Below are 25,111 nucleotides of genomic sequence, written 5' to 3' on the forward strand. Positions count from 1 at the left end.
GCCTGACAGGCTACAGTTCATGGAGTCTCAAAGAGTTGAACATACCTGAGCATTCACTGGAACTGAATACAGTATATATCTGTTTCAAACTGCTTCTTTCACTTAGAAATATGCATTTTAAGTTCCTCCATGACTCTTCATCATCCGTTAGGTTACTTCTTTAGGGTGGATAATATTGCATTGTCTGGATGTACCAAAGTGTGCTTATCCATTCTTTTATGGAGAACATCTTGGTTGCTTCCACATTTTGGCAGTTATGAGTGAGTCAATTCCATTGTGGTCTGAGAGCAGACATTGGAGTTGTATGGCTTATATTATTTTAAATTAGTTAAGTTGTGTTTCATGGCCCAGAATATGTTCTGTTTTTTGGTGAATATTCCATGTGAAGTTGAAAAAAATGTATATTCTGCTGTTGTTGGATGAAGTAGTCAGTCGATGTCAGTTATATCTAGATGATTGATGGCATTGTTGATTTCAACTCTGTTCTTACTGATTTTGTGATTGCTGGATCTGTCCATGAGAGAGGGGGTTGAAATATCCAACTATGTTTGTAAATTAATCTGTTTTTCCTGCTGTGCTGTGCTTAGTCACTCAGTCATGTCTGACTCTTTGCAGCTCCATGGACTGTAGCCCGCTAGGCTCCTCTGTCCGTGAAGATTCTCCAGGCAAGAATACTGGATTGGGTTGCCATGCCCTCTTCCAGGGCATCTTCTCAACCCAGGCATTGAACCTGAGTCTCCCACATCGCAGGCAGATTCTTTACCATCTGAGCCACCAGGGAAGCCCATTTCTCCTTGCAGTTCTATCAATTTTTACTCATGTAGTTTAATACTCTGTTACTAGGCACATATACATTAATAATTGCATTAGTAATGCAGCTTTAGTCATTTGGACTTCCCTTGTGGCTCAGCTGATAAAGAATCCGCCTGCAATGTGGGAGACCTGGGTTCGATCCCTGGGTTGGAAAGATCCCCTGAAGAAGGGAAAGGGTACCCACTCCAGTATTCTGGCCTGGAGAATTCCGTGGACTGTATAGTCCATGGGGTCACAAAGAGTTGGACATGACTGAGTGACTTTCACTTCACTTTTAGTCATTCATGTGCAGGTTTTTGTTTGGAAATAAGTTTTCAACTACTTTGGATAAATACCAAGGAATATTTACTGGGTTTTATGGTAAAAGTATGGTTAGTTTTGTAAGAAACCATTAAACTGTCTTCCAGAGTGGCTGTACCACTTTGTGTTCCTATGAGCAGTGTATAATTCCTGTTACTCCACATCTTTGCCAGGATTTGTGGTCAGTGTTCCAGATTTTGACCATTCTAATTAGATATGTAGTGGCATTTCACTGTTGGTTTAATTTGCATTTCCCTGATAATATATGATGTGGAGCGTCTTTTCACCTGCTTTTTTGACATCTGTATATATTCTTTGCTAAAATGTCTATTAAGGTTTGTGGTCCATTTTTTAATCAAATTGCTTTCTTATATTGAGTTTGAAGGTTTCTTTGGATACTTTCAATAATGATCCTTTAACAAATGTGTCTTTTGCAAATATTTTTCCTAGTCCTTGGATTCTTTTGAATTATCTTTCACAAGGCAGAATTTTTTAAATTTTAATGAAATATAATTTGCCTATTATTTCTCTCATGGATCGTTTCTTTGGTATTGTAACAAAAAGGCTGTGACATAAGGTCATCCAGTTAAAAATAACTATGACAAAGTTTATCCAGATTTCTGTATTATCTTATAGGGGTTTATAGTTTTGCATTTTATATTTAGATCTATGGTCTATTTCTAGTTAATTTTGTGAAGGGTATGTGTGTCCAGACTCATTTTTGGTATGAAGATGTCCAGTTGTTCAAACACCATTTGTTGAAGAGACTATCTTTGTACTGTTATACTGTGCTTGCTCCTTTGCTGAAGAGAAGTTGACTGTATTTATGGGGGTCTGTTTCTGGGCTTTATATTCTGTTCCACTGATCTATGTGTTTATTCTTTCACCAATGTTACACTGCCTTGATTACTGTAGCTTTAGTGTTAGTCTAGTGTCGGTCCTTCAACTGCTTTCTTCTCCTTCAGTATTGTGTTGACTTTTCTGGGACATTTGCCTCTCCATGTACTTTAGAATCAGCTTGTTAATATCCATAGAATAATTTGCTGGGATATTAATTGTGATTTCACTGAATCTATAGATGAGTTGGGAAAACCTGACAATATTGTGTCATCCTGTCTCCAAACATGGAGTATTTCTCCATTTACTTAGATGTTTGATTCATTCCTCAGAATTTTGAAGTTTTCCTCATAAAGATCTTATACACATTTTGTTAGATTTATACCTTAGTATTTATTTTTTGGGGGGTGCCAGTATATTTTTAAATCATGTTTTCTTCAGGGTATTACTGAATTGTGATATACTATAATTAATTTTTAATTGTTGATATGTTTCTTCTAGTTTAATTTTTATTTCTGTAAATGTAATTTTATGTATCAGTTCAGTTCAGTCGCTCAGTCATGTCTGACTCTTTGTGACCCCATAGACTGCAGAACGCCAGGCCTCCCTATATATCGCCAACTCCTGGAGTTTACTCAAGCTCATGTCCGTTGAGTCAGTGATGCCATCCAACCATCTCATCCTCTGTCATCACTTCTCCTCCCACCCTCAATCTTTCGCAACATCAGGGTCTTTTCAAATGAGTTAGTTCTTCACATCAGGTGGCCAACGTATTGGAGTTTCAGCTTCCGCATCAGTCCTTCCAATGAATACATAGAACTGATTTCCTTTAACATGAACTGGATGGATCTCCTTGCTGTACAAGGGACTCTCAAGAGTCTTCTCCAACACCACAGTTCAAAAGCAACAATTTTTTGGTGCTCAGCTTTCTTTATAGTCCAACTCTCACATTCATACATGACTACTGGAAAAACCATAGCTTTGACTAGACGGACCTTTGTTGGCAAAGTAATGTCTATGCTTTTTAATAAGCTGTCCAGGTTGGTCACAAAAATATAACGTATAAAACATTTTACTTATGCCTCTTTATGATATTAATGGGCTGTCAATAAGAATTTCAAATAGTGCCAATATAATACAAATTTTAAATCTATGGGGACTGTGAATCAGGACTAAAATAAGGAAGCTTGTCATTGTATGCATGCTATATGTCCCCAAATGTGTCATTCCTTATTCACCAGAGATAAGTATAATATTTCAGTAATATTTTATAGTGTTCTAAGTACTTTTGTCATTGTGATATTTGGGGACACCAGTCATATCATCCAAGTATACAGGTCTGTAGGTAGAGTCATTTTGGGATGATCTGACCTAAATTGACAGAAGTCCAGTGTACAGTTGATCAATAGGTAGTGGTAACTAAAATTCATACTCTTCTACTTCATTTTTAATTTTATTCTAGTATAAAATACAAGTACAGCAAAGTGATTTAGTTATACGTGTATATATATGTAAAACACACACACACACATACATAAACACACACACACACACACACACACTCTTTTTCATACTCTTTTCCATTACGGTTTATCACATGATATTGAATACAGTATCCTGTGCTATATGGTAGGACCTTGTTGTTTATTCATTCTATACATAATAGATTTATTTGCTAATCCCAAACTCCCACTTCATTTCTCACTTACCCCCTCTCCCTCTTGGCAACCACAAATCTGTTCTCTATGTTTGTGAGTCTGTTTCATAGATAAATTCATTTGTGTCATATTTTAGATTCCACATGTAAGTGCTGTCATAGGATATTTGTCTTTCTCTTTCTGACTTAGTATGAAAATCTCTAGGTCCATCCTTGTTGCTTGCTACAAATGGCATTATTTCATTATTTTTTTTTTTTTTATGGCTGAGTAGTATTCTGTTGTATGTATGTGTACCACATCTTAATTCATCTGTTGATGAACATTTAGGTTATTTCCATGTCTTGGCTATTGTGAATAGTGCTGCTATGAACATAGAAATCAGTTCATTTCAGTTGCTCTGTCGTGTCCGACTCTTTGCGAACACAGAGGTGCATGGATTTTTTTAAATTACAGTTTTGTCTGAATATGTGCCCAGGAGTGGGATTGCTGGATCATATGGTAACTCTACCTTTAGTTTTTTGAGGAACCACCATAGTGTTTTCCATAGTGGCTGCATATTTCTTCTACTTTAGATGAAACATTTAGAATTGTTTTAGCTGTTATTTAAAGAAAAAAAAAAGAAATAAAAAATAATACAGTTCTGTACAATTTGGTATAATGAACAGTACATTAACATTGAAGCATGTTTGACTATGCTTTACAGCTGAATTTGGACACCACTGTCCCATCAATAGACACACAATAATCATTTGATTCTAGTGCTGCTTCTTTTGCCCACTGTGTTTTCACAGTCTTTACTTTGAATCTTGCAGTAGTTTGCCAAACTTCCTCATCACTTTCTCCACACCCAATTATTTTATGTTTAAGACTTTTTCCCTTTCTTTCTGTTTCTACATCCACATGTATTTCCTTAAGCTTTTGCATTATGCTGTTTTATTTTCTAGAGAGTTCACCCTCCTAGAGTCACACTGTCTGTTGTGAGTCTCAGACTAAAGCTTGTGCTTAGCTCTAGTGGGTCACTCCCAGTCACTGAGCTCATTGTTCTGTGTTTATCTGTATATTCAAATGATATCCATCTAACTTTTAATTCCAGCTTCTGCTATAGCGAACTGTTCCATAGCCAGTAATTTAGTCCTTACATGGAGTGGTTGCACAGTGGGGATTCACAGTTATTCTGCTCACAAAAGCCCCATCTTTTCTGCAAGAAAAAATTGACTTCCTGGAAGATAGCAAGAGAGCAATATACTTCTAATAAACAATACACTATCTGCCCCTGAGCTACTTTTTAAAATATCGTTATTTCTTTAAAGCAGTGTGCTCCATGCAAGTGACAGCTCCTTCAAGACTATTATAGAAGAGATCCACAGATTTTACTTCAACTCACAGCTGCTTTGTGGATTATATTTTGGGAAACATCCTTAGTTTAATCTGTACTAGGAAATCACAGTAGAAAGGTATCATTTCTTCCTTTTATGGATGAGAACAGTAGTCTCTAGAAAGAGTTTCATAAGCAGCCAGGCTCTTAAATGGCAAAGATATGATTAGAAACTAACAGTCTAGCTTCTGTTAATATTCTAGTTTCACTTATTTCCAGGACAGTTAAAAGCTATTGAGTATGAAATTTATACCTAAAGGATCTAATTTACTTATACTTGTAAAATTTGAGGTGCAGAATTCACACAGAAAATGAACTAATTTCTGTCCTACTGGTTGTTAATTCCTTGATAAATGGTACAGCCCTGGGGAATACTTGATCTGTGAAGACAGAAAATTCAGGTGAAATTTGTGCTTTTTTCCCAGAGTTTTTGAGAAATGTGATGGAGAATTTGCTGATATCATGTCTGTGTTCCCTGAATCGATACCCCTGATTTTATGGTGGGACCAGATGACTCTCATGGAAAGACCAGTAAAACATTTTAGGGATTACAAAATCTTTGACAGGAGATTAGAAAACTCGGGGATACATGTGTGGTTCCTGTTAGTTCTTTCTCTTATCACACTTGCAGGAAGAGAGGACAAGACTGATGAACAGCTGGATTTATATATGATTTAAGTTAATGGAGTTTGGATTTATGAAAAATGGCTTTATAAACTGAAATGCTCAATTGGCTTCTCAGGTAGAAATACACTATATCCCAGAATATGAGAAACAGCTTTGTTTATCCTGAAACAAACTGGTATTATCAAGAGAACTTCAACCCAAATGTGAGCCTGGTCACTAAAAATGAAACAAAACTGTCATGGAAAGGAAAAATAACAATGTGTACATAAAACATAAGAAGTAATTAATAAAAGAATAAGAAAGAGTATCTGATGCCTTAAGGAATAGAAAATAAGCAAAGTGAAGCTCATATTTTAATTATGTGGAAATATACATGCATTTAAATTTATTACCAGGATTTGAAGTGATAGGATACAAGATTGTAATAGAATAATGGAACTATATGCCCTGTTCAATAGAAGTAGACCAGTTATGAGTCAAGGTGGAATAGATGTACAACTTCTTGGATCCTTGCTTATCTCTAAAGTGGAGGTGGCATGGAGAATATTTGAGAGATGAGAGTGAATGGAGTGACATCCTAGGGCATGATAGTTTTTCTCCTCTACTCTGAAGGCGATTGCGGAGAAGGCAATGTCACCCCACTCCAGTACTCTTGCCTGGGAAACCCCATGGAGGGAGGAGCCTGGTAGGCTTAAGCCCATGGGGTTGCGAAGAGTCGGACACGACTGAACGACTTCACTTTCACTTTTCACTTTCATGCACTGGAGGAGGAAATGGCAACCCACTCCAGTATTCTGGCCTGGAGAATCCCAGGGACGGAGGAGCCTGGTGGGCTGACGTCTATGGGGTCGCACAGAGTCAGACACGACTGACGCAACTTAGCAGCAGCTGAAGGCGATTGAGTGATAGAAGGATTATTTGAATTCTGAATAATTCCAAAGATTATTACTGACTTTAATGAAGGTGGAAGAAGATTTTCTAACAGAGCTGCTCAAAACCAAATAAACTGGGTCTCTTGTGTTCAGAAATTTTAAATAGAGCCTGGGCAATAAAATAATATAAGATTAGTAGAAATAATTAAAATGAAGGGTGTATGACTGGATTTGATGGATTTAAGGACACTTCTGGCTTTGACATTCTAGAATTCCATGATACACAGATTTGCTTTCACCAGAGTAGTTTTGAGGATATCTTAATTGTTCTTATAACACTGCCATTTGTGGAAAACATCTTATTCTTTTCATTGCATCTTCTGGAACAATAGAAGTATCCTGCTCATTTGTATTCATTTTAAGGATATCAGTCAGTGTGGCTTTGGCACTTGTGGATTGTGAGAAAACCTTATTCCAAAATTGAATGTTCCTTTCCAGACATACAAGGGAAATCCTTTTCTAATTGTACTTTCCAAACTAGACGTGGAGAATAATTATTTGGAAAATATTATCCCAGTTTCACTTAGAATTTTCACAAGTCTGTTGAAAGCAATCCTCTTCACTAAACTTCTTATCTTATTGCAGTTTTGTGCAACAACTCTGGGTACCAAAGCAGAGGCTAGTGAGAGAGTATTTAATTTAATAGTCATTGTCCTCAGGTGATAAAATATGTGTCTTCACTCTGTTGATCTTGAATATTTTTGCCAAATTAATCCTTCTAAGACTTGAACTCAGCATCACACTGCATGTTTTGGTTACCATGCACTCCTGAAAGTCACAAAAGACTACATTAAAAAATTCTGCAATTAAGGATTTTTACTGACTCAGATCAGAGGTCAGAAGAAGGTAAGGTAGAGAATAGCATCATCACATAGAGACTTTCCACTGGAAAAATGATGTATCCTTAATTATTACAATTTAGACTTGGAACAATCCTTTACCTATGTGGAAAATACAAGTGTTTGACTTTATCTTGAGAGTCATTTACCAAAATTGGGTAATGATGTAATTATACAAAGCATAGATCTCAGAATAATAAAGTTCAATAAGCAAGTGCCAGTCTCTACTAGAAATCACTATCAATTCTCTAACATCTTTTCTGCTCTTCTAATAATCTGGTCTTTGTTATGTTTCCAGAGTTAGCATCCTAAGATTAGTATCTGATTACTTTTTCAACTCTTCCTAAAATGCTTTCATTTCTCTTCATAGCCTACAAATTCAAACACTTTAGTACTGCGTTAAAGCGAAAGTGTAAGTTGCTCAGTTACGCCTGAATCTTTGCAACCCCATAGATGGCAACCCCCCAACCTCCTCTGCCCATGAAATTTCCCAGGCAAGAATACAAGAGTGTAAAAAAAAAAAAAAAAAAATACTGGAGAAGGTAGCTATTCCCTTCTCCAAGGGATTTTCCTAACCCAGGGATTGAACCCAGGTCTCTTGCATTTCAGGCAGATTCTTTACCATCTGAGCCACCAGGGAAGCCATTAGGGGTGAAGGCTAGGTCTTTTATTATATGACTATTTTTATATATTTAAACTAATTTTTCCATTACTCTTATTTTCTTGAAAGCAAAATATTTAATCTCTGAATATTCTACAGTTTCCACATGCTTAACACTCATCCTTTTTTCTTTTTTTTCACTTTGTGGACATATGCTTGTGCATATAGATATTGTCAGATGTTTGCAATTTTAAAGCCTTCATGACTATCTTCCAAGCCTAGAAAATTGGTTATGCCCTTCTCTGTTCTTTCACTGTATCCTGTATAATATCTATTAAAATATTTATGAAAATATTATAATTAATTGGCTATACATTTGTGTAAACTATTAGACCATGGGGTTCTTGAGGGCAAAGTTTATTTCAATCATTTTAGATCCTAAGCACATAGTTCAGTTCAGTCGCTCAGTTGTGTCTGACTCTTTGCAACCCCGTGGACTGCAGCACACCAGGCCTTCCTGTCCATCACCAGCTCCCGGGGTTTACTCAAACTCATGTCCATTGAGTCAGTGATGCCATCCAACCATCTCATCCTCTGTCATCCCCTTCTCCTCCTGCCCTCAATCTTTCCCAGCATCAGGGTCTTTTCAACTGAGTCAGTTCTTTGCATCAGGTGGCCCCAGTATTGGAGTTTCAGCTTCAACATCAGTCTTTCCAATGAATATTCAGGACTGATTTTCTTTAGGATGGACTGGTTGAATCTCATTGCAGTCCAAGGGACTCTCAAGTGTCTTCTGTAACACCACAGTTCAAAAGCATCAATTCTTCTGCGCTCAACTTTCTTTATAGTCCAACTCGCACATCCACACATGACTACTGGAAAAACCATAGCTTTGACTAGATGCACTTTTGTTGGCAAAGCAATGTCTCTGCTTTTTAATATGCTGTCTGGGTTGGTCATAATTTTTTTTTTCCAAGGAACGAGTGTCTTTTAATTTCATGACTGCAGTCACCATCAGCAGTGATTTTGGATCCCAGAAAAATAAAGTCAGCCACTGTTTCACCTGTTTCTCCATTTTCCATGAAGTGATGGGACCAGATGCCATGATCTTAGTTTTCTGAACGTTGAGCTTTAAGCCAACTTTTTCAGTCTCCTCTTTCACTTTCATCAAGAGGCTCTTTAGTTCTTCACTTTCTGCCATAAGGGTGGTGTCATCTGCATATCTGAGGTTATTGATATTTCTCCCGGCATCTTGATTCCATCTTGTGCTTCATCCAGCCCACCATTTTTCATGATGTACTCTGCATATAAGTTAAATAAGGTGACAATATACAGCCTTGACATATGAGATTATTGATATTTTTCCAAGCAATCTTGATTCCAGCTTGTGCTTCATCCAGCCCAGCATTTCTCATGATATACTCTGCATATAAGTTGAATGAGCAGGGTGACAATATACAGCGTTGACGTACTCCTTTCCTGATTTGGAACCAGTCTGTTGCTCCATGTCCAGTTCTAACTGTTGCTTCTTGACCTGCATACAGATTTCTCAGGAGGGTAACTTAGAATAAGTAAAATAAGGTGAAGCCTAGTGTCAAATTAGTACATAAAATACATGTAATCTACTTTGGGAGATGGCAATGGCACCCCACTCCAATACTCTTGCCTGGAAAATCCCATGGACGGAGGAGCCTTGGTAGGCTGCAGTCCATGGGGTCGCTAGGAGTCGGACACGACTCAGCGACTTCACTTTCACTTTTCACTTTTATGCATTGGAGAAGGAAATGGCAACCCACTCCAGTATTCTTGCCTGGAGAATCCCAGGGACGGGGGAGCCTTGTGGGCTGCCGTCTATGGGGTCGCACAGAGTCAGACACGACTGAAGCGATGCAGCAGCAGCAGCAATCTACATTGAATTCTTTCTGTTAAAGGTTGGCAATATGGAATTCATTCATAAATAAAGCTGTAATATAGTGTTCTTTTATTTAATTGCTTAAAGAGTGCTTCAACTTTGGGCCCAAGTATTCTAGCAGTCAACAGAAGTTAGACCTAGTCAGCCATGGGATTTTCACTGTCAATGAGAGAAATCACCTTAAGCTGTTCAGCAGCAGTGCAGTAACTGCTGCTATTAAGGCCTGAATGACAAGTCAACACTGGGTCCATATTAAGAGTCTAGGATACTGTAGTGTGTAACATAGCCTATTGAGCAATAGATTTGTATTTCTCCTTTTTTTTAATTCTGTGTTTTTCTTTCCTCTGCACCAAGGTGTCTTGTTCTATGTAAACTTGTTCAAACATACAACTCTAAATGATACAGGTCATGCTTCTGTTAACACAGACATATTTCCAAATGAACTCTCCTTTATATGTGTATCTTTCATGCATTTATCCAAATAAATAGTGTATCCTATAAACACTGTATGACAGGTGCTGGGGAGCTCACGTGGCAGCATCTTGCCATTTCTGTGAAAGACTGAGCTGAAAATCCCATTGAAGTTTCTCAACTGACAGGTTAACCTGGAGCTCCATGCAAGCTACCTACCCAAGAAGGGGAGTAGTTTTACAGCCAGGCAGGGAAAGCCTAATTCTTTCCTGAATGCTCATCCCTGCCTCTCTGCTTCTGCTGGAGTCTCTAATATCTGCACACAATGCTGTCTTCTGGGTTCCATTTGTGATTGTTGGTTGACTCCCGATTCCTGCACAAATAAGAGTGTATCTCTTGAAAGTGAAGATGAGAACATCTGGACATGGGCACCCTTTACTTCAGAAAACCAACCAAGACTGTTCTCCTTGTGGACATGTAGTTACCTTCTTTGCTCTTTCACGGTGTCCTCAGCCCTAATGCACCCAAGCAGCTCTGTATCTAAGTATAAGTTAAAGAGTTTACAGTAACTTGTATTAAAAAGCGTTCTTAAGCTCTTTTAACTTTTAAAGTCTGGAGGATTCTTTCAAACTGGGAACACTAAATGTGTCTCAAATATGACAATGTTTTAGGTAATCTGAATTCTAATTGTGAGTTTTTCTAATATCATCATTTTATCAGCTCAGTAAAACCAAAATTAGATCTTTTACCTATATAAACACAGGAGGAGAAACTATTTTAATTTAACTAGATTTTGTGCTTATGCTTAGTCACTCGGTCATGTCTGACTCTTTGTGACCCCATGAACTACAGCCCTCCAGGCTCCTCTACCCATGGGCTTTTCCAGGCAAGAATATTGGAATGGGTTGCCATTTCTGTCTCCTTAATTAGATTTTGGTTGTATGTTATTCTGCTACATAAAATAATATTAATATATGCATATCCTATGGTAACTGAGAACATTGTGACTGATGGTCATTTTACAAATTCACATACTGCTATTGAGCAGATAGGCACAGGTAGAGGAGACTACAATATGATGGTGGTAATTGTATCTCATTCTGCTGTTTATAGAAATGTTGATAAACAATTTCACATAAAACTTAACTAGAAATCATAAGGAAATCTTTTAAAAAAATATTAGGTTTGAAAAATACCTGGAATTTAAAATGTGCTGTTATAAAAATTCTTTTATTTGATCTTCAAAACAGCATGTCATATTGAGCAGAACTTATAGCCATATTTCCAAATAAAGACAGCGAATTTCCAAGTGTTAAATGGAAATGTTAAATGGCCTGTCCAGAGTCACAGAGGTCACCTAGCAGAGCCAAGAGGAGAAACCAATCACGTCTCCTTGCTTCTGTACTCTTCACTTACTATTTTGTGGCACAAAAGGCATTAATTTCTTTCTGCTCCGCACCTCTTTCATGAAACATGTTATTATGTTTTATTAAAAACAGGTAATTAGCATCAATCTGGAAAGTATAATACATTTATTTCTCAAAACAAGTCATTTTTGATAGTAACAAAGTATTTCTGCAGTTACGTGCTAAAGTCTGAAAAGTCAATTTGAATATAGAATATGTAAAAATAGGGAGTAAAGCAATTACAGAAAAGATTAAGAGTTTAGAAAACTAATGTTACTTTGTGCTTACTGTTTGTAAAGTATAAATTAGCTTGACCCAACCAGATTTGATATGATTTATTTGTAGAGTATTCGTAAGTTGCAAAATCTCATATAAATATAACATTTGTTATGAAAAATAATTTCCAAGAAAAATGAAAATAATGAAACTATTTTATACATTTATAATATCTGTTTAGGGTATTGGTTAATAGTTTGTCATCTTGAGGAACTTTTTTTTTTTCCAGCCTTAGCAGAGATATATTTAAATTCTGTTTTTTTTCAAAGAACCACTTTGGTCTATATTGATCTTCCATTATAATTGTTGATAGTATATTTTTTCTAAACTTAATGTCTCATGCTTAGCAGAACAATTTTGAGACTGTCTTCTTTTCATTATTAGGAGGTAAAGAAATTAAGGTGACTTTGAAATTCACCTCAAAGTTTTAATATGTTGTTTTCATTTAGTTCTAATTATTTTAAAATATCCACTATTATTAGTTCTTGGATATTTAAGTTAATTTATAATTGTTTTAAAATTCACACATATACAGGATTTAAAATCTATGATTTTGTTACTCATTTATAACAATTGTATTATGTTGAGAAAATATAACATCTGTGGTAAACAATGTGTTAAAGACTTGCTTTATGGCTTTTTATATTATCTGTTTTTATAAATGTTCCATGTATATGCTTGAGGAAAGTATGGTCACTGGTTATTTGGTGAAAGATTTTATACAAGGCCATTAAGGTTATATTTTTATTCCTTAAATATTCCATATCTTTATTAGTATTTTGAATTAGAAAATAAATTGAGAGAAGTGTATAAATCTTTCACTTTGACAGTTGTAGTTCAGTCAGTTGTCTCCAACACTTTGTGACTCCATGAACTGCAACACGCCAGGCTTCCCTGTCCTTCACTATCTCCCAGAATTTGCTCAAGCTCATGTCCATTGAGGCGGTGATGCCATCCAACCATCTCATCGTCTGTCATCCCCTTCTGCTCCTGCCTTCAGTCTTTCCCAGCATCAGGGTCTTTCCCAGTGAGTAAGCTCTTCACATCAGGTGGCCAAAGTATTGGAGCTTCAGTGTCAGCATCAGTCCTTCCAATAAATATTCAGGACTGATTTCCTTTAGGATTGACTGGTTTGATCTCCTTATAGCCACAGGGACTCTCAAAAGTCTTCTCCAACACCATAGATCAAAAGCATCAATTCTTCGGTGCTCAGCCTTCTTTATGGTCCAGCTCTCACATCCGTACATGACTACTGGAAAAACCATAGCTTTAACTTTGTTGGAAAAGTAATGTCCCTGCTTTTAATATGCTATCTAGGTTGGTCATAGCTTTTCTTCCAAGGAGCAAGCATCTTTTAATTTCATGGCAGCAGTCACCGTCCACAGTGATTACGGAGCCCAAGAAAATAAAGTCATGGTTCCCATTGCTTCCCCATCTATTTTCCATGAAGTGATGGGACCAGATGCCATGATCTTTGTTTTTTGAATGTTGAATTTTAAGCCAGCTTTTCACTCTCCTCTTTCACTTTCATCAAGAGGCTCTTTAGTTCTTCACTTTCTGCCATAAGGGTGGTGTCATCTGCATATCTGAGGTTATTCATATTTCTCCTGGCTATCTTGGTTTGTGCTTCATCCAGCCTGGTATTTTGCATGATGTACTCTGCATATAAGTTAAATAAGCATGGTGGCAATGTACAGCCTTACTGTAATCCTTTCCCAATTTTGAACCGGCCCGTTGTTCCATGTTCAGTTCTAACTTGATTGTTGAGCTGCATACAGGTTTCTCAGGAGGCAGGTAAGGGGTCTGGTTTTCCCATCTCTTTAAGGATTTTCTGCAGTTTATTGTGATCCAGAGAGTCAATAGCTTTCACGTAGTCAGTGAAACTAATAGATGTTTTTCTGGAATTCTTTTGTTTTTCTGTTATCCAACGGATGTTAGTAATTTGATATCTGGTTCCTCTGCCTTTTCTAAATCCAGATTGAACATCAGGAAGTTCTTGGCACATGTGCTGCTGAAAGCTAACTTGGGGATTGTACTAACATGTGTGATGAGTGCAGTTGTGCCTTAGTTTGATCATTCTTTGGCATTGACCTTCTTTGGGATTGTAATGAAAACTGACCTTTTCCAGTCCTGTGGCCACTGTTGAGTTTTACAAATTTGCTGGCATATTGAGTGCAACACTTTCACAGCATCATCTTTAGGATTTGAAATAGCTCAGCTGGAATTCCATCACCTCCACTAGCTTTGTTTGTAGTAATGCTTTCTCTGGCCCACTTGACTTCGAACTCCAGGATGTCTGGTTCTAGGTGAGTCAATCACACCATCGTGATTATCTGGGTCATTAAGATCATTTTTGTATAGTTCTTCTGTGTATTCTTGCCACTTCTGCTTAATAACTTCTGCTTCTGTTATGACCATACTGTTTTAGATTGGTCACTTTTATTTCTGTAGTTTTAACACTTGTCGTTTTTATCAGTTAAGATACATTTAGTATTTCATATAATTTAGTTTAAAAACCTTGCTAGGAGTGAAACATTTTATTATTTTGTTTATTTAAATAGGGACTATCAAGTGTGTAATTGCTCAAACTATTATTGAGGATCAAATATACATATAATATACTCAATAGAATTTCTAGCACATGTTAAGTGATAGTCACTCAATCAAGTCAGACTCTGCGATCCCGTGAACTGTAGCCTACCAGGCTCTTCTCTCCATGGAATTCTCCAGGCCAGAATACTGGAGTGGGTAGCTGTTCCCTTTTAATTCTTTACCATCTGAGCCACCAGGGAAGCCCAAGAATACTGGAGTGGGTGGCCTATCCCTTCTCCAACGGATCTTGATTCCTGACCTAGGAATCAAATCAGAGTCTCCTGCATTGAAGCAGATTTTTTTTTTCTTTTTTTTACCAGCTGAGCTACCAGGGAAGCCCTATACCACATGTTAAGCACTGTATAAGTAAATGACTTTGTTTTCTTGTTCTTATAATTATTGTTGTTGCCTGTAGTGCTTTACAGTTAACTAAAATTAAACTAGGTGAAGAGTGCTTTTTGTTTACATTGCTTATTCCACTTGGTATACATTTTTTCACTGAATCTCTGGTTCTATATCTTAAATTTCTTGTTTCTGTAAATTGATTACCTTTTTTTCTTTGAATGTTGTATGTATCCCATTTTATATCATTCTCTTCTGAGATTTTTATTAGGAAAATGTTTTCTTTTTTTTTTTTTTTCTATCATCCTTATTTCTTAACTTATATACTGCCATGAACTAAATATATGTATTCCCCTCCAATGTTCACCCAGATTCAAATTTTGAATCTATAACCCAGTATGATGTTATAATGAGTTATCTTTAGCCAACTGTATATTGTTTATTTTTTAATATTTAGAAAGTAAAAATTTTAATGGCAAACGTGCAAATAAACAAGAGCTGAAAAACAAAGGACAGGTTTTAATATCTACCTATCAGTAAAGGACTACACTTACAGAGTACTTCTGTTATTACAAATAAATATCCTTTTATGACTTTATTGAGAATGTCTTCACTCTCTAATCCTCCTTTCTGGCAGCATCTTTAAGTCTTCCTCTCAAGTGGTTGTTACTCATCTGCTTATAAAAGTTTAGTTCTCTCAGCATAAAAATAAACAAATAAAAGCGAGCAAGCAAAACACTTGTCTTGATCTAAGTGCAATCCTGTCTTAGAAATTTTGGTCAACTCTTCATTTTGGTCATCACTTCATTCATTCATATATTTGTTCTTTCTGAAAGCATTTAATGAGCACTTCAGTTGGTTAACCATAAGGCTTGATGCTGTCAGAACGGAGAGAGGGAGCAGTTCCCCATTAATAACAAAGGGAAGGAGGCAAATAAGCAGTTCATTATATTCAGTGAGAGAGAATTTACTGAAAGTACACATACAAGGAGCACACAGTGCTAAAGGATATGGATAAGATGATGGTCATGAAATGTTCTAGCGGTTGATATTTTGCCAAAAGAAACCTAGATGTCTCTGCTGACATCACTGGCACCCACTTATTTCTTCTTCTTGTTTTTGTATCTACCACTTGAAAGCCACTGAATTTTTTCAATGTCTCCTGATGACTCAAATGGAAAATCCAGGGACTCATTCTTAACCACCCAACTCTTCAAAGTCTTTCATCTCTCAAAATGTAGCTCCATAGCCACCTCATCGGAGAAGGCAATGGCAACCCACTCCAGTACTCTTGCCTGGAAAATCCCATGGACGGAGGAGCCTGGTAGGCTACAGTCCATGGGGTCGCTAAGAGTCTGACACTACTGAGCGACTTTACTTTCACTTTTCCCTTTCATGCACTGGAGAAGGAAATGGAAACCCACTCCAGTATTCTTGCCTGGAGAATACCAGGGACGGGGGAGCCTGGTGGGCTGCCGTCTACGGGGTCGCAGAGTCGGACACGACTGAAGCGACTTAGCAGCAGCAGCAGTAGCCACCTCATTTCTGATTCCCATCTTCCTTCATTATCCAAACTTCACTCTTACAGCATTTAATTAATACAAACATAAACAATGCTGACCAGCGTTGTATATTGTTTTATATTTTTGAACTTGTCTAAAATTTCATCATCCTGAGGCTGTATCATCCACAGAGTGTAACATTGTCCTTGAAACCAACATGTGCTTTAAAAAAGTACCGATTTAGTAAATTAATCTGCAAAACTCTGGAATAATTAATACAGAAAGTGTGCAACAGCAGTTTCATCAAATTGAATTACTAAACCATATTGTTCAGTTCATTTCAGTTGCTCAGTCGTGTCTGACTCTTTGCGACCCCATGGACTGCAGCACGCCAGGCCTCCCTGTCCATCACCAACTCCTGGAGTTTACCCAAACTCATGTCCATTGAGTCAGTGATGCCATCCAACCAATTCATCCTGTGTCATCCCCTTCTCCTCCCGCCTTCAATCTTTCCCAGCATCAAGGTCTTATTTAAATCTATACAATTTGATACTTCACTAAACCATATAGGGAAGTATCAAATTGTGTAGATTCAAATAAAATAATAAGAGTCAGGCATAATGATATGCCATTAAAAATAACTCAGATAAGTGCACACAAGTTATTCACAGAATAGAGAAACCATTTGTAAAAATAAGTGAACTGTAAATTGATTTTTTTCACAAATTGCCTTTTCATGTTCTTGCATATAGTGGCAACAAGTTGGCTACTTCAAGTGGTGATACTACAGTTAAGTTATGGGATGTGTCTAAAGGTAATTGCATTTTGACCTTCGAGGGACATACCCACGCTGTATGGTCCTGCACATGGCACTCCTGTGGTAATTTTGTGGCTTCTTCCTCACTGGATACAACTTGCAAAATCTGGGATGTTAATAGGTAAGAAGTATTTTGAATGATATTAACACTCTGTGTTGATAAATATAATTTCTCTCAGTGGGAAATTAAAGAAAATCTGTTAAATCATAAAATTATAGAATTAGTCTCTGTGACATCCATTTGTAACTCCATTAATTTCTGCTGATATATAATGAGTTATTTCTAAATATAGGTTCAAGATCAAGCCTGTGTAATCAGATTAGAATTGCTTCATTGGATAGCTTTGTTTGTCTTAAGCAAGATAGAAACAAATACTTCTTTCACAGTTAGGTTTTTAGTTCTCCTGTCCACCAGTCTGCTATCTGTCTGGATTATCAAACCAACAATTAAATAGACATGAAGATGACAGAAATAGTTATGGGCTTTTCACTTAATTTTGATACAGCATTTCCAATTTAAATGCCTCTTAGCAATTCACAAATTGTAGGAATGGATACAATTTATTGTATACCAAGTCCTATACAATACTATATGGTTTGATCTTAATTCGGGACAGACCTATTTTTGCTATCAAAATACCTGTCATCCATGTATTTTTGGATAATTATGCCATCCTACTATGTATACTAATAAGATTTTAAAAAGCTGGTATCAAATACCTTGATTATTTCAGCTAACTGAGTAATTATATATCATCAGTCAGATTTCTGATCACTTTAATATTTTAATTAATGCCCAGATTACAAATATAAGTGATAGTGACTCCTCAAAATTTATGTAAACAATTATCACTGAGCCATTGTAATTCTTTTGTAAGAGAAAGATGAACTCACCTTGAAGGTCAGCACTATTGTTTTGGAAGTCACGGGTCAAACCAGTACTTTGAACAAACTTTTCCCATTCTTCCTTGAATTATGAGTAATATATTTAGAAGACAGAGCAAGTAAGGTGCTCACAAAAATGTCAACAGGATTTCTAGCAGGATTTCTTGAAAGGGTCTGCTCTGTTCTATATGTAGTTTGATTATCTCTTAAGACCGTGTGCCAGTTTTTATGCTATTATCTCTCTGCACCAGACCCACCCTTCTCTATCTTTTTTGTGATGCTGGAGCTGGAACTTTGCAAATGACATTTACTTTGCCAGCTGACTCTGTATTAGTCTTTGGTAATAGTGGCTGCTTGTAGGAGACCACAAGGCTAGCGGTGGTGGAGGGGGGCCCTCTTCTCCCTCTCTCCTTCCTGTGGGCTTCTTCTGGACTTGCAGTTTCAATGAGCATCACCATAGCAGTATTTCACCTCAGCAACATCACAGTGGCTGAATCTAGTTGACAGTTTTTCCAGTGTTTGCAGAAATAGCTATATCATGCCATCTGTCAAAGACATTAACTCCAGCAGACAGTTGCCGCCTTCTCAGAGGTCTGTGTTCTCAGATCTGCCTGGCCTCTTTCCAAGATGAGGAATATCAATACCAGCAGTCTCAGGACCACTCCTCAGCTCTGTGGTGCCCCCCACCAAGGTTATAATAATTCCACCTCAATCCTTTGTACATTCAGTCCTAAAAGTGGTAGCTCTTTCATTCAGGGCTTTCTCCACGTTACCTACATGGCCTTGTTTTCCATTTATAGTTATCCAGTTAACAACTTTATGCACAGTTAACAATCACTTATATTAAATTCTTACTGTTAAAATGTTAAGTGCAAGTTCGGTCTCCCATCCAATTTTGACAGTTACTGGGCATTGATGCATAAACTATAGAATGGGAAAGACTAGAGATATCTTCAAGAAAATCAGAGATACCAAGGGAACATTTCATGCAAAGATGGGCTCAATAAAGGACAGAAATGGTAGGGGCCTAACAGAAGCAGAAGATATTAAGAAGAGGTGGCAAGAATACACAGAAGAACTGTACAAAAAAGATCTTCACAACCCAGATAATCATGATGGTATGATCACTCACCTAGAGCCAGACATCCTGGAATGTGAAGTCAAATGGGCTGTAGGAAGCATCACTACGAACAAAGCTAGTGGAGGTGATGGAATTCCAGTTGAGCTATTTCAAATCCTCAAAGATGATGCTGTGAAAGTGCTATACTCAATATACCAGCAAATTTGGAAAACTCAGCATTGGCCACAGGACTGGAAAATGTCAGTTTTCATCCCAATCCCAAAGAAAGGCAATGCCAAAGAATGCTCAAACTACTGCACAATTGCACTCATCTCACACGCTAGTAAAGTAATGCTTAAAATTCTCCAAGCCAGACTTAAGCAATACGTGAACCGTGAACTTTGAGATGTTCAAGCTGGTTTTAGAAAAGGCAGAGGAACCAGAGATCAAATTGCCAACATCCACTGGATCATCAAAAAAGCAAGAGACTTCCAGAAAAACATCTATTTCTGCTTTATTGACTATGCCAAAGCCTTTGACTGTGTGGATCACAATAAACTGTGGAAAATTCTGAAAGAGATGGGAATACCAGACCACCTGACCTTCCTCTTGAGAAACCTGTATGCAGGACAGGAAGCAACAGTTAAAACTGGACATGGAACAACAGACTGGTTCCGAATAGGAAAAGGAGTACGTCAAGGCTGTATATTGTCACCCTGCTTATTTAACTTATATGCAGAGTACATCATGAGAAATGCTGGGCTGGAAAAAACACAAGCTGGAATCAAGATTGCTGGGAGAAATATCCATAACCTCAGATATGCAGATGACACCACCCTTACGGCAGAGAGTGAAGAAGAACTAAAGAGCCTCTTGATGAAAGTGAAAGAGCAGAGTGGAAAAGTTGGCTTAAAGCTCAACATTCAGAAAACTAAGATCATGGCATCCAGTCCAAACACTTCATGGCAAATAGATGGGGAAACAGTGGAAACAGTGGCTGACTTTATTTTTCTGGGCTCCAAAGTCACTGCAGATGGTGACTGCAGCCATGAAATTAAAAGACGCTTACTCCTTGGAAGGAAAGTTATGACCAACCTAGACAGCATATTAAAGGCAAAGACATTACTTTGTCAACAAAGGTCCATCTAGTCAAGGTTATGGTTTTTCCAGTGGTCATGTACGAATGTGAGAGTTGGACTATAAGGAAAGCTGAGCACAGAAGAATTGATGCTTTTGAACTGTGGTGTTGGAGAAGACTCTTGAGAGTCCCTTGGACTGTAAGGAGATCCAACCAGTCCATCCTAAAGGAGATCAATCCTGGGTGTTCATTGGAAGGACTGATGTTGAAGCTGAAACTCCAATACTTTGGCCACCTGATGCGAAGAGCTGACTCATTTGAAAAGACCCTGATTTTGGGAAAGATTGAAGGCAGGAGGAGAAGGAGTAAACAGGGGATGAAATGGTTGGATGGCATCACTGACTCAATGGACATTGGTTTAGGTGGACTCCGGAAGTTGGTGATGGGCAGGGAGGCCTGGCATCCTTTGGTTCATGAGGTCGCAGAAGGTCAGACATGACTGAGTGTCTGAATTGAACTGATACATAAATAGCATAATTCACTTGAGTTACAAAGATACAGCTAAATAGTGTTTGACATATTCTGAATGAGAAAGCATAGCTCTAAATAATATGTTTGAAACCTATTTTTGGAGAATTCCATGGACAGAGGAGCCTGGTGGGCTACAGTCCATGGGGTCACAAAGAATTGGACATGACTGAGCAACTAACGCTTTCACTTACTTTCCATGTAAAGGAGTGACAGTTTAATATATATTTTAATAGTCATGTGCATACCGTTTGGTTATCTGGAATAATCAGCCATGTAATTCTTAATTTTATTATGTTTCTATGTTATGCAGCCATATTTCATATATATTATTATAATAGATTACTGAAATTTTTAAAACCAATTTATTTTGAAGTATGATTGACATACAGAAAGCTATGAATATTTAGCATAAACAACTTGATGAGTTTGAAATATATACCTGTGAAACCATTACAATCAATGCATAAATGTATCTCTTGCTTCTAAAAGTTGTCTCCTGCCCTCTTTATTATTATTTTTATAAGAGCACTTAATAACTAACCTATTAGCAAAATTTTAAGTATCCTAATATTGCTCTTACATATAGGTATTGTGTTGTACATTAGATCCCTAGGACTTACTCATCTTATATAGGTAAAATTTTAATGCTGTTCTCTAATTTTAATTTTTTATTACTTTTGGCTTAGTTGAAGGTGTTTATAAAAGACTGCGGTTCATTCTAAAATGTATCTTTAAATGTATTAATCACTCAGAGTGCTTAAATCAAACTGTATTAAGGTGACAACAATAAAGTGATTGCCATTAGACTCATCTCTACTAAGAACGATTTCAAACACTTTGACTTTGACAGCTTTTCTCCATGACCCTGATATCCAAATAGTGTCTTCCAGTAGAGACTCAGTAGATGTTGATATAGCAGATCAAAATTGCTACTGATTGATGCCAAAAATTATGTGCATTTCAAATTTCCCATCAATTTCAAGAGCTCACCTTCATCATCAAAGACAAAGAATTTATACCAGTTTTTAAGCTGAGATAGTAGATAAATATTGACAGATAAGGGAGAGACTGATTGTTTCTTTGGTGGCTATTGATAGATCTTTCAGCACTGTAATCAGAGCCCTGAACTGCAATTTATGATTTCTCATGGACCCATACTGTGTAAATATGTCTAAAACTAGTGTCTTGCTTAAAATTTTATAGGTCATTGTTACTGGCTTAGTGACTTTGAGGATAGAGGTTATTTGCTTTGGTAAATGATGATAGTAGAAGCTGTACTGTGCTGGATCGTATACTCTTATAGTGATGCCACATAGTTTTTAATTCAAAAATATTGATAGGCTCTGTGGTTCACCAGGAAAGGATTTAGAATATATCCTTATATTCACAGTCTACCCTTTCCTTTGAAACCTGGATCAGTCTTGCATTCATCTGTTAGTTGGTATGTCATTCCTTTTCCTGCAACTCTTTCTGAATTAGATATTACCTGCTAAGACCATCTAATTAGCTCCTCACCAGAAAGTTGTATCCCTGGAAATCATAATTAATGTAAAAAATCCAGATCAAGATCCCTGTTAACTAAATACTAATAAGAATCTCTGAATAATAGTACCTCTGTCATTCTTAGTCTGGACACACTGACGCTCTACAAAGTGTCTGTGAACAATTAAAAGTAGTGATTCAATGATCTTTTGAATGATAATTTATAAAAAGTAGAAATGTATGTTTTATTTTGTAGTCATTTATTACTACCTGAATTTTCATACATATGCTTTAAAAATCAGTCTTAAAGCATATGTGTACCCTTGAACACACACACATACACACACACACACACACACCATTGTATCTTAAAAGGAGAATGCTTGACACATGGCAGTTTTGTTGCATAAACGATAAAGGGAAAATCAATATATACACATGAAGAAAGTGCTTTCCCTGCTTCCATCCACATTCATATTATGATTCAATTATTGTGTTATTCTACATGAATCTTTAAAGTGATGAAAATTAGATAGGAAAATCAGAGAATATCTCAGTTGACTATAAAAATTGTGTTTCTTTAAAGCATGAGATTACCATTAAACATTCATGAAATGAATTACCAGTGTAAGACTATATTTTAGACATTAGAAGATTCTAAAACTCCATTACTGCCCTCAGTGAGATTACAAATAATTTAAAAATGCAGCAGTTTTATAACAGAGAATATGCAATACATCTTCAATTCATAATATCAGAGAAGAAATTCTGATTGGTCCTGGGTGCTTTTCTTCCCAAGATAGTTGGGTATTTGACTGAGTGTCTACATGACACTGTATCTCTGATGTTTGGAACTCAGACCACATGCCTGTACTTAGTTGTAGCTTAAAAGGAAAGGATTTGAAACCAGCAGAATGTTACTGGGTGTAGCTGCCCCGTTGCTTAAAACAATATTGCACAGGCTAGAGTAGAGTGGTTTGTAACAGGGATAGAAAGAAACAGATTGCTTTGTAAAATTCAACTTCTGAACCTTAAACAATGGGAAATACATCTGCTTCCCTTTTATCTAAGGGCATTGGTTCAGATGACTTCAAGATTATGATTAAGAGAAAAATAAATCAGGTTTAAGAACTATGTTTAGGAAAGTAACTTATTGTTACTGCTGCATTCCTTGATTGGAAGCAAATATATCAGAAAACCTACCTAGTTTGTGAGAGAATTGTATTGACAAGGAAACTATGAGCCTAAGCCTATTCTTAATAACCCCCTGACTCTTCAAACTGTAAAACAGTCCCCATTGATTCTGAACTTGCATCCAAAAAAAGTGGACTGCTAGTGTTATACAGCTTGGAATGAAGTCACAGACAATAGCACCCACCTCTGACATGGTCATAGAGGAAAATGGGTAAGGAATAATCTTGGCCACAGACCAAGGCCAGAGGCCATAAAGAATAATAAGCAAAGGAGATCCTCTTAGTGAGAAAAGTACGATTCAGTCAAAAAATTTCAGTGCAATGGCAGAATTTCTCGTGATACCTTCCCAGGAGTCTGTCATTCTTTGGGCTAGTGACTCTTGTATATTTCACCCCCTTCCCACCTCCGCTTTTTTTTTTTTTTTTCTACTTTCTGTACTGGAGTTTGTATTGCAGTTATTCTGCACTGCTTCATCGTTGTACATTGTGCTTGTGATGGTGAGGTAGGCAGAAAACCTGTCTTTTCTTTGGTTGGTCACTAGAACACAAGATGTGGAGCTAGCAGTAAAGAATCTGCTGGCTAATGCAGGAGACATGAGACACAGGTTCTATCCCTGGTTTGGAAAGACCCCCTTGAGAAGGGCATGGAAACCCATTCCAGTATTGCCTGGAGCATCCCATGGACAGAGGAGCCTGGTAGGCTACAGTCCATAGAGTTGCAATGAGTCAGACACGAATAAAACAACCTAGCACGTAGAACACAAGAAACACCTCGGAATCCAGTGGAGCAGATTGTGCATCAAGTAGAGATCATGAACCATGAGACACATGCAGTAAATGAGTGTGACTATGTGTTGTCTCCTTTGAGAGGGGCTGCCATTGAATATAGTACATGTGAAAGGAAGGATGACACAGATACTTGGTGGGCAAAAGGCCAGACTGTGACAGGAACTGCCGGCTGTTTACCAGAACTCCCTTTCTCCTCCCATATGGATTGGACACCTGGTTTTCTATCTCGATGTTTCTCAGGCTCACTTTAAGTGTGGTTACATCACTAAGTTCTCTACAATAGAATATAAGTGGAAATGATATGTATCATTTCTACATTCTTTCTTCCTTGTGGTAGCTGCTGCTGCTGCTGCTGCTAAGTCGCTTCAGTCGTGTCCGACTCTGTGCGACCCCATAGACAGCAGCCCACCAGGCTCCGCCGTCCCTGGGATTCTCCAGGCAAGAATACTGGAGTGGGTTGCCGTTTCCTTCTCCAGTGCATGAAAGGGAAAAGTGAAGTCGCTCAGTCGCTCAGTCGTCCGACTCTTAGCGACCCCATGGACTGTAGCCTACCAGGCTCCTCCGTCCATGGGATTTTCCAGGCAAGAGTACTGGAGTGGGGTGCCATTGCCTTCTCCCCTTGTGGTAGGATGGGGTGTTAATGACAATGACCACAGTAACTTTAGAAACCAATCATTGAAAATGACACTGTGATCATCAGCCTGCTTGATGTAAAAACACCCCATTCCCTGCTTCCAGTTCACCTGAAACATTCTCTGAACTAGTCAGAAATAAGAAAATACATTTCTGTTTTATTTGAGAAATTGTTTTCCAAGCTTATTATAGCACTTTTATCTTAGTCCAGTATTTGTTG

General features: G+C 37.4%; 1 protein-coding gene across 7 annotated transcripts in view; it reads left to right on the forward strand.

Moving 5' to 3' along the window:
- SPAG16 (sperm associated antigen 16) overlaps positions 1-25,111 on the forward strand; it is a 981,998-nt gene that overhangs the window by 471,155 nt on the left and 485,732 nt on the right. For 4 of the 7 annotated variants that reach the window (XM_081583025.1, XM_081583031.1, XM_081583026.1 and 1 more), the window contains one exon: positions 17,176-17,361. The exons of the other annotated variants lie outside the window; for them this stretch is intronic. In XM_081583025.1, the coding sequence (XP_081439151.1) occupies positions 17,176-17,361 (186 nt within the window). The remainder of the gene's footprint in view (positions 1-17,175; positions 17,362-25,111) is intronic. 7 annotated transcript variants of the gene reach the window in all.

The sequence above is a fragment of the Giraffa tippelskirchi genome, chromosome 3 (genome assembly GCF_054371585.1).
Source record: "Giraffa tippelskirchi isolate mGirTip1 chromosome 3, T2T-mGirTip1v1.2.pri, whole genome shotgun sequence".
Taxonomy (NCBI): domain Eukaryota; kingdom Metazoa; phylum Chordata; class Mammalia; order Artiodactyla; family Giraffidae; genus Giraffa; species Giraffa tippelskirchi.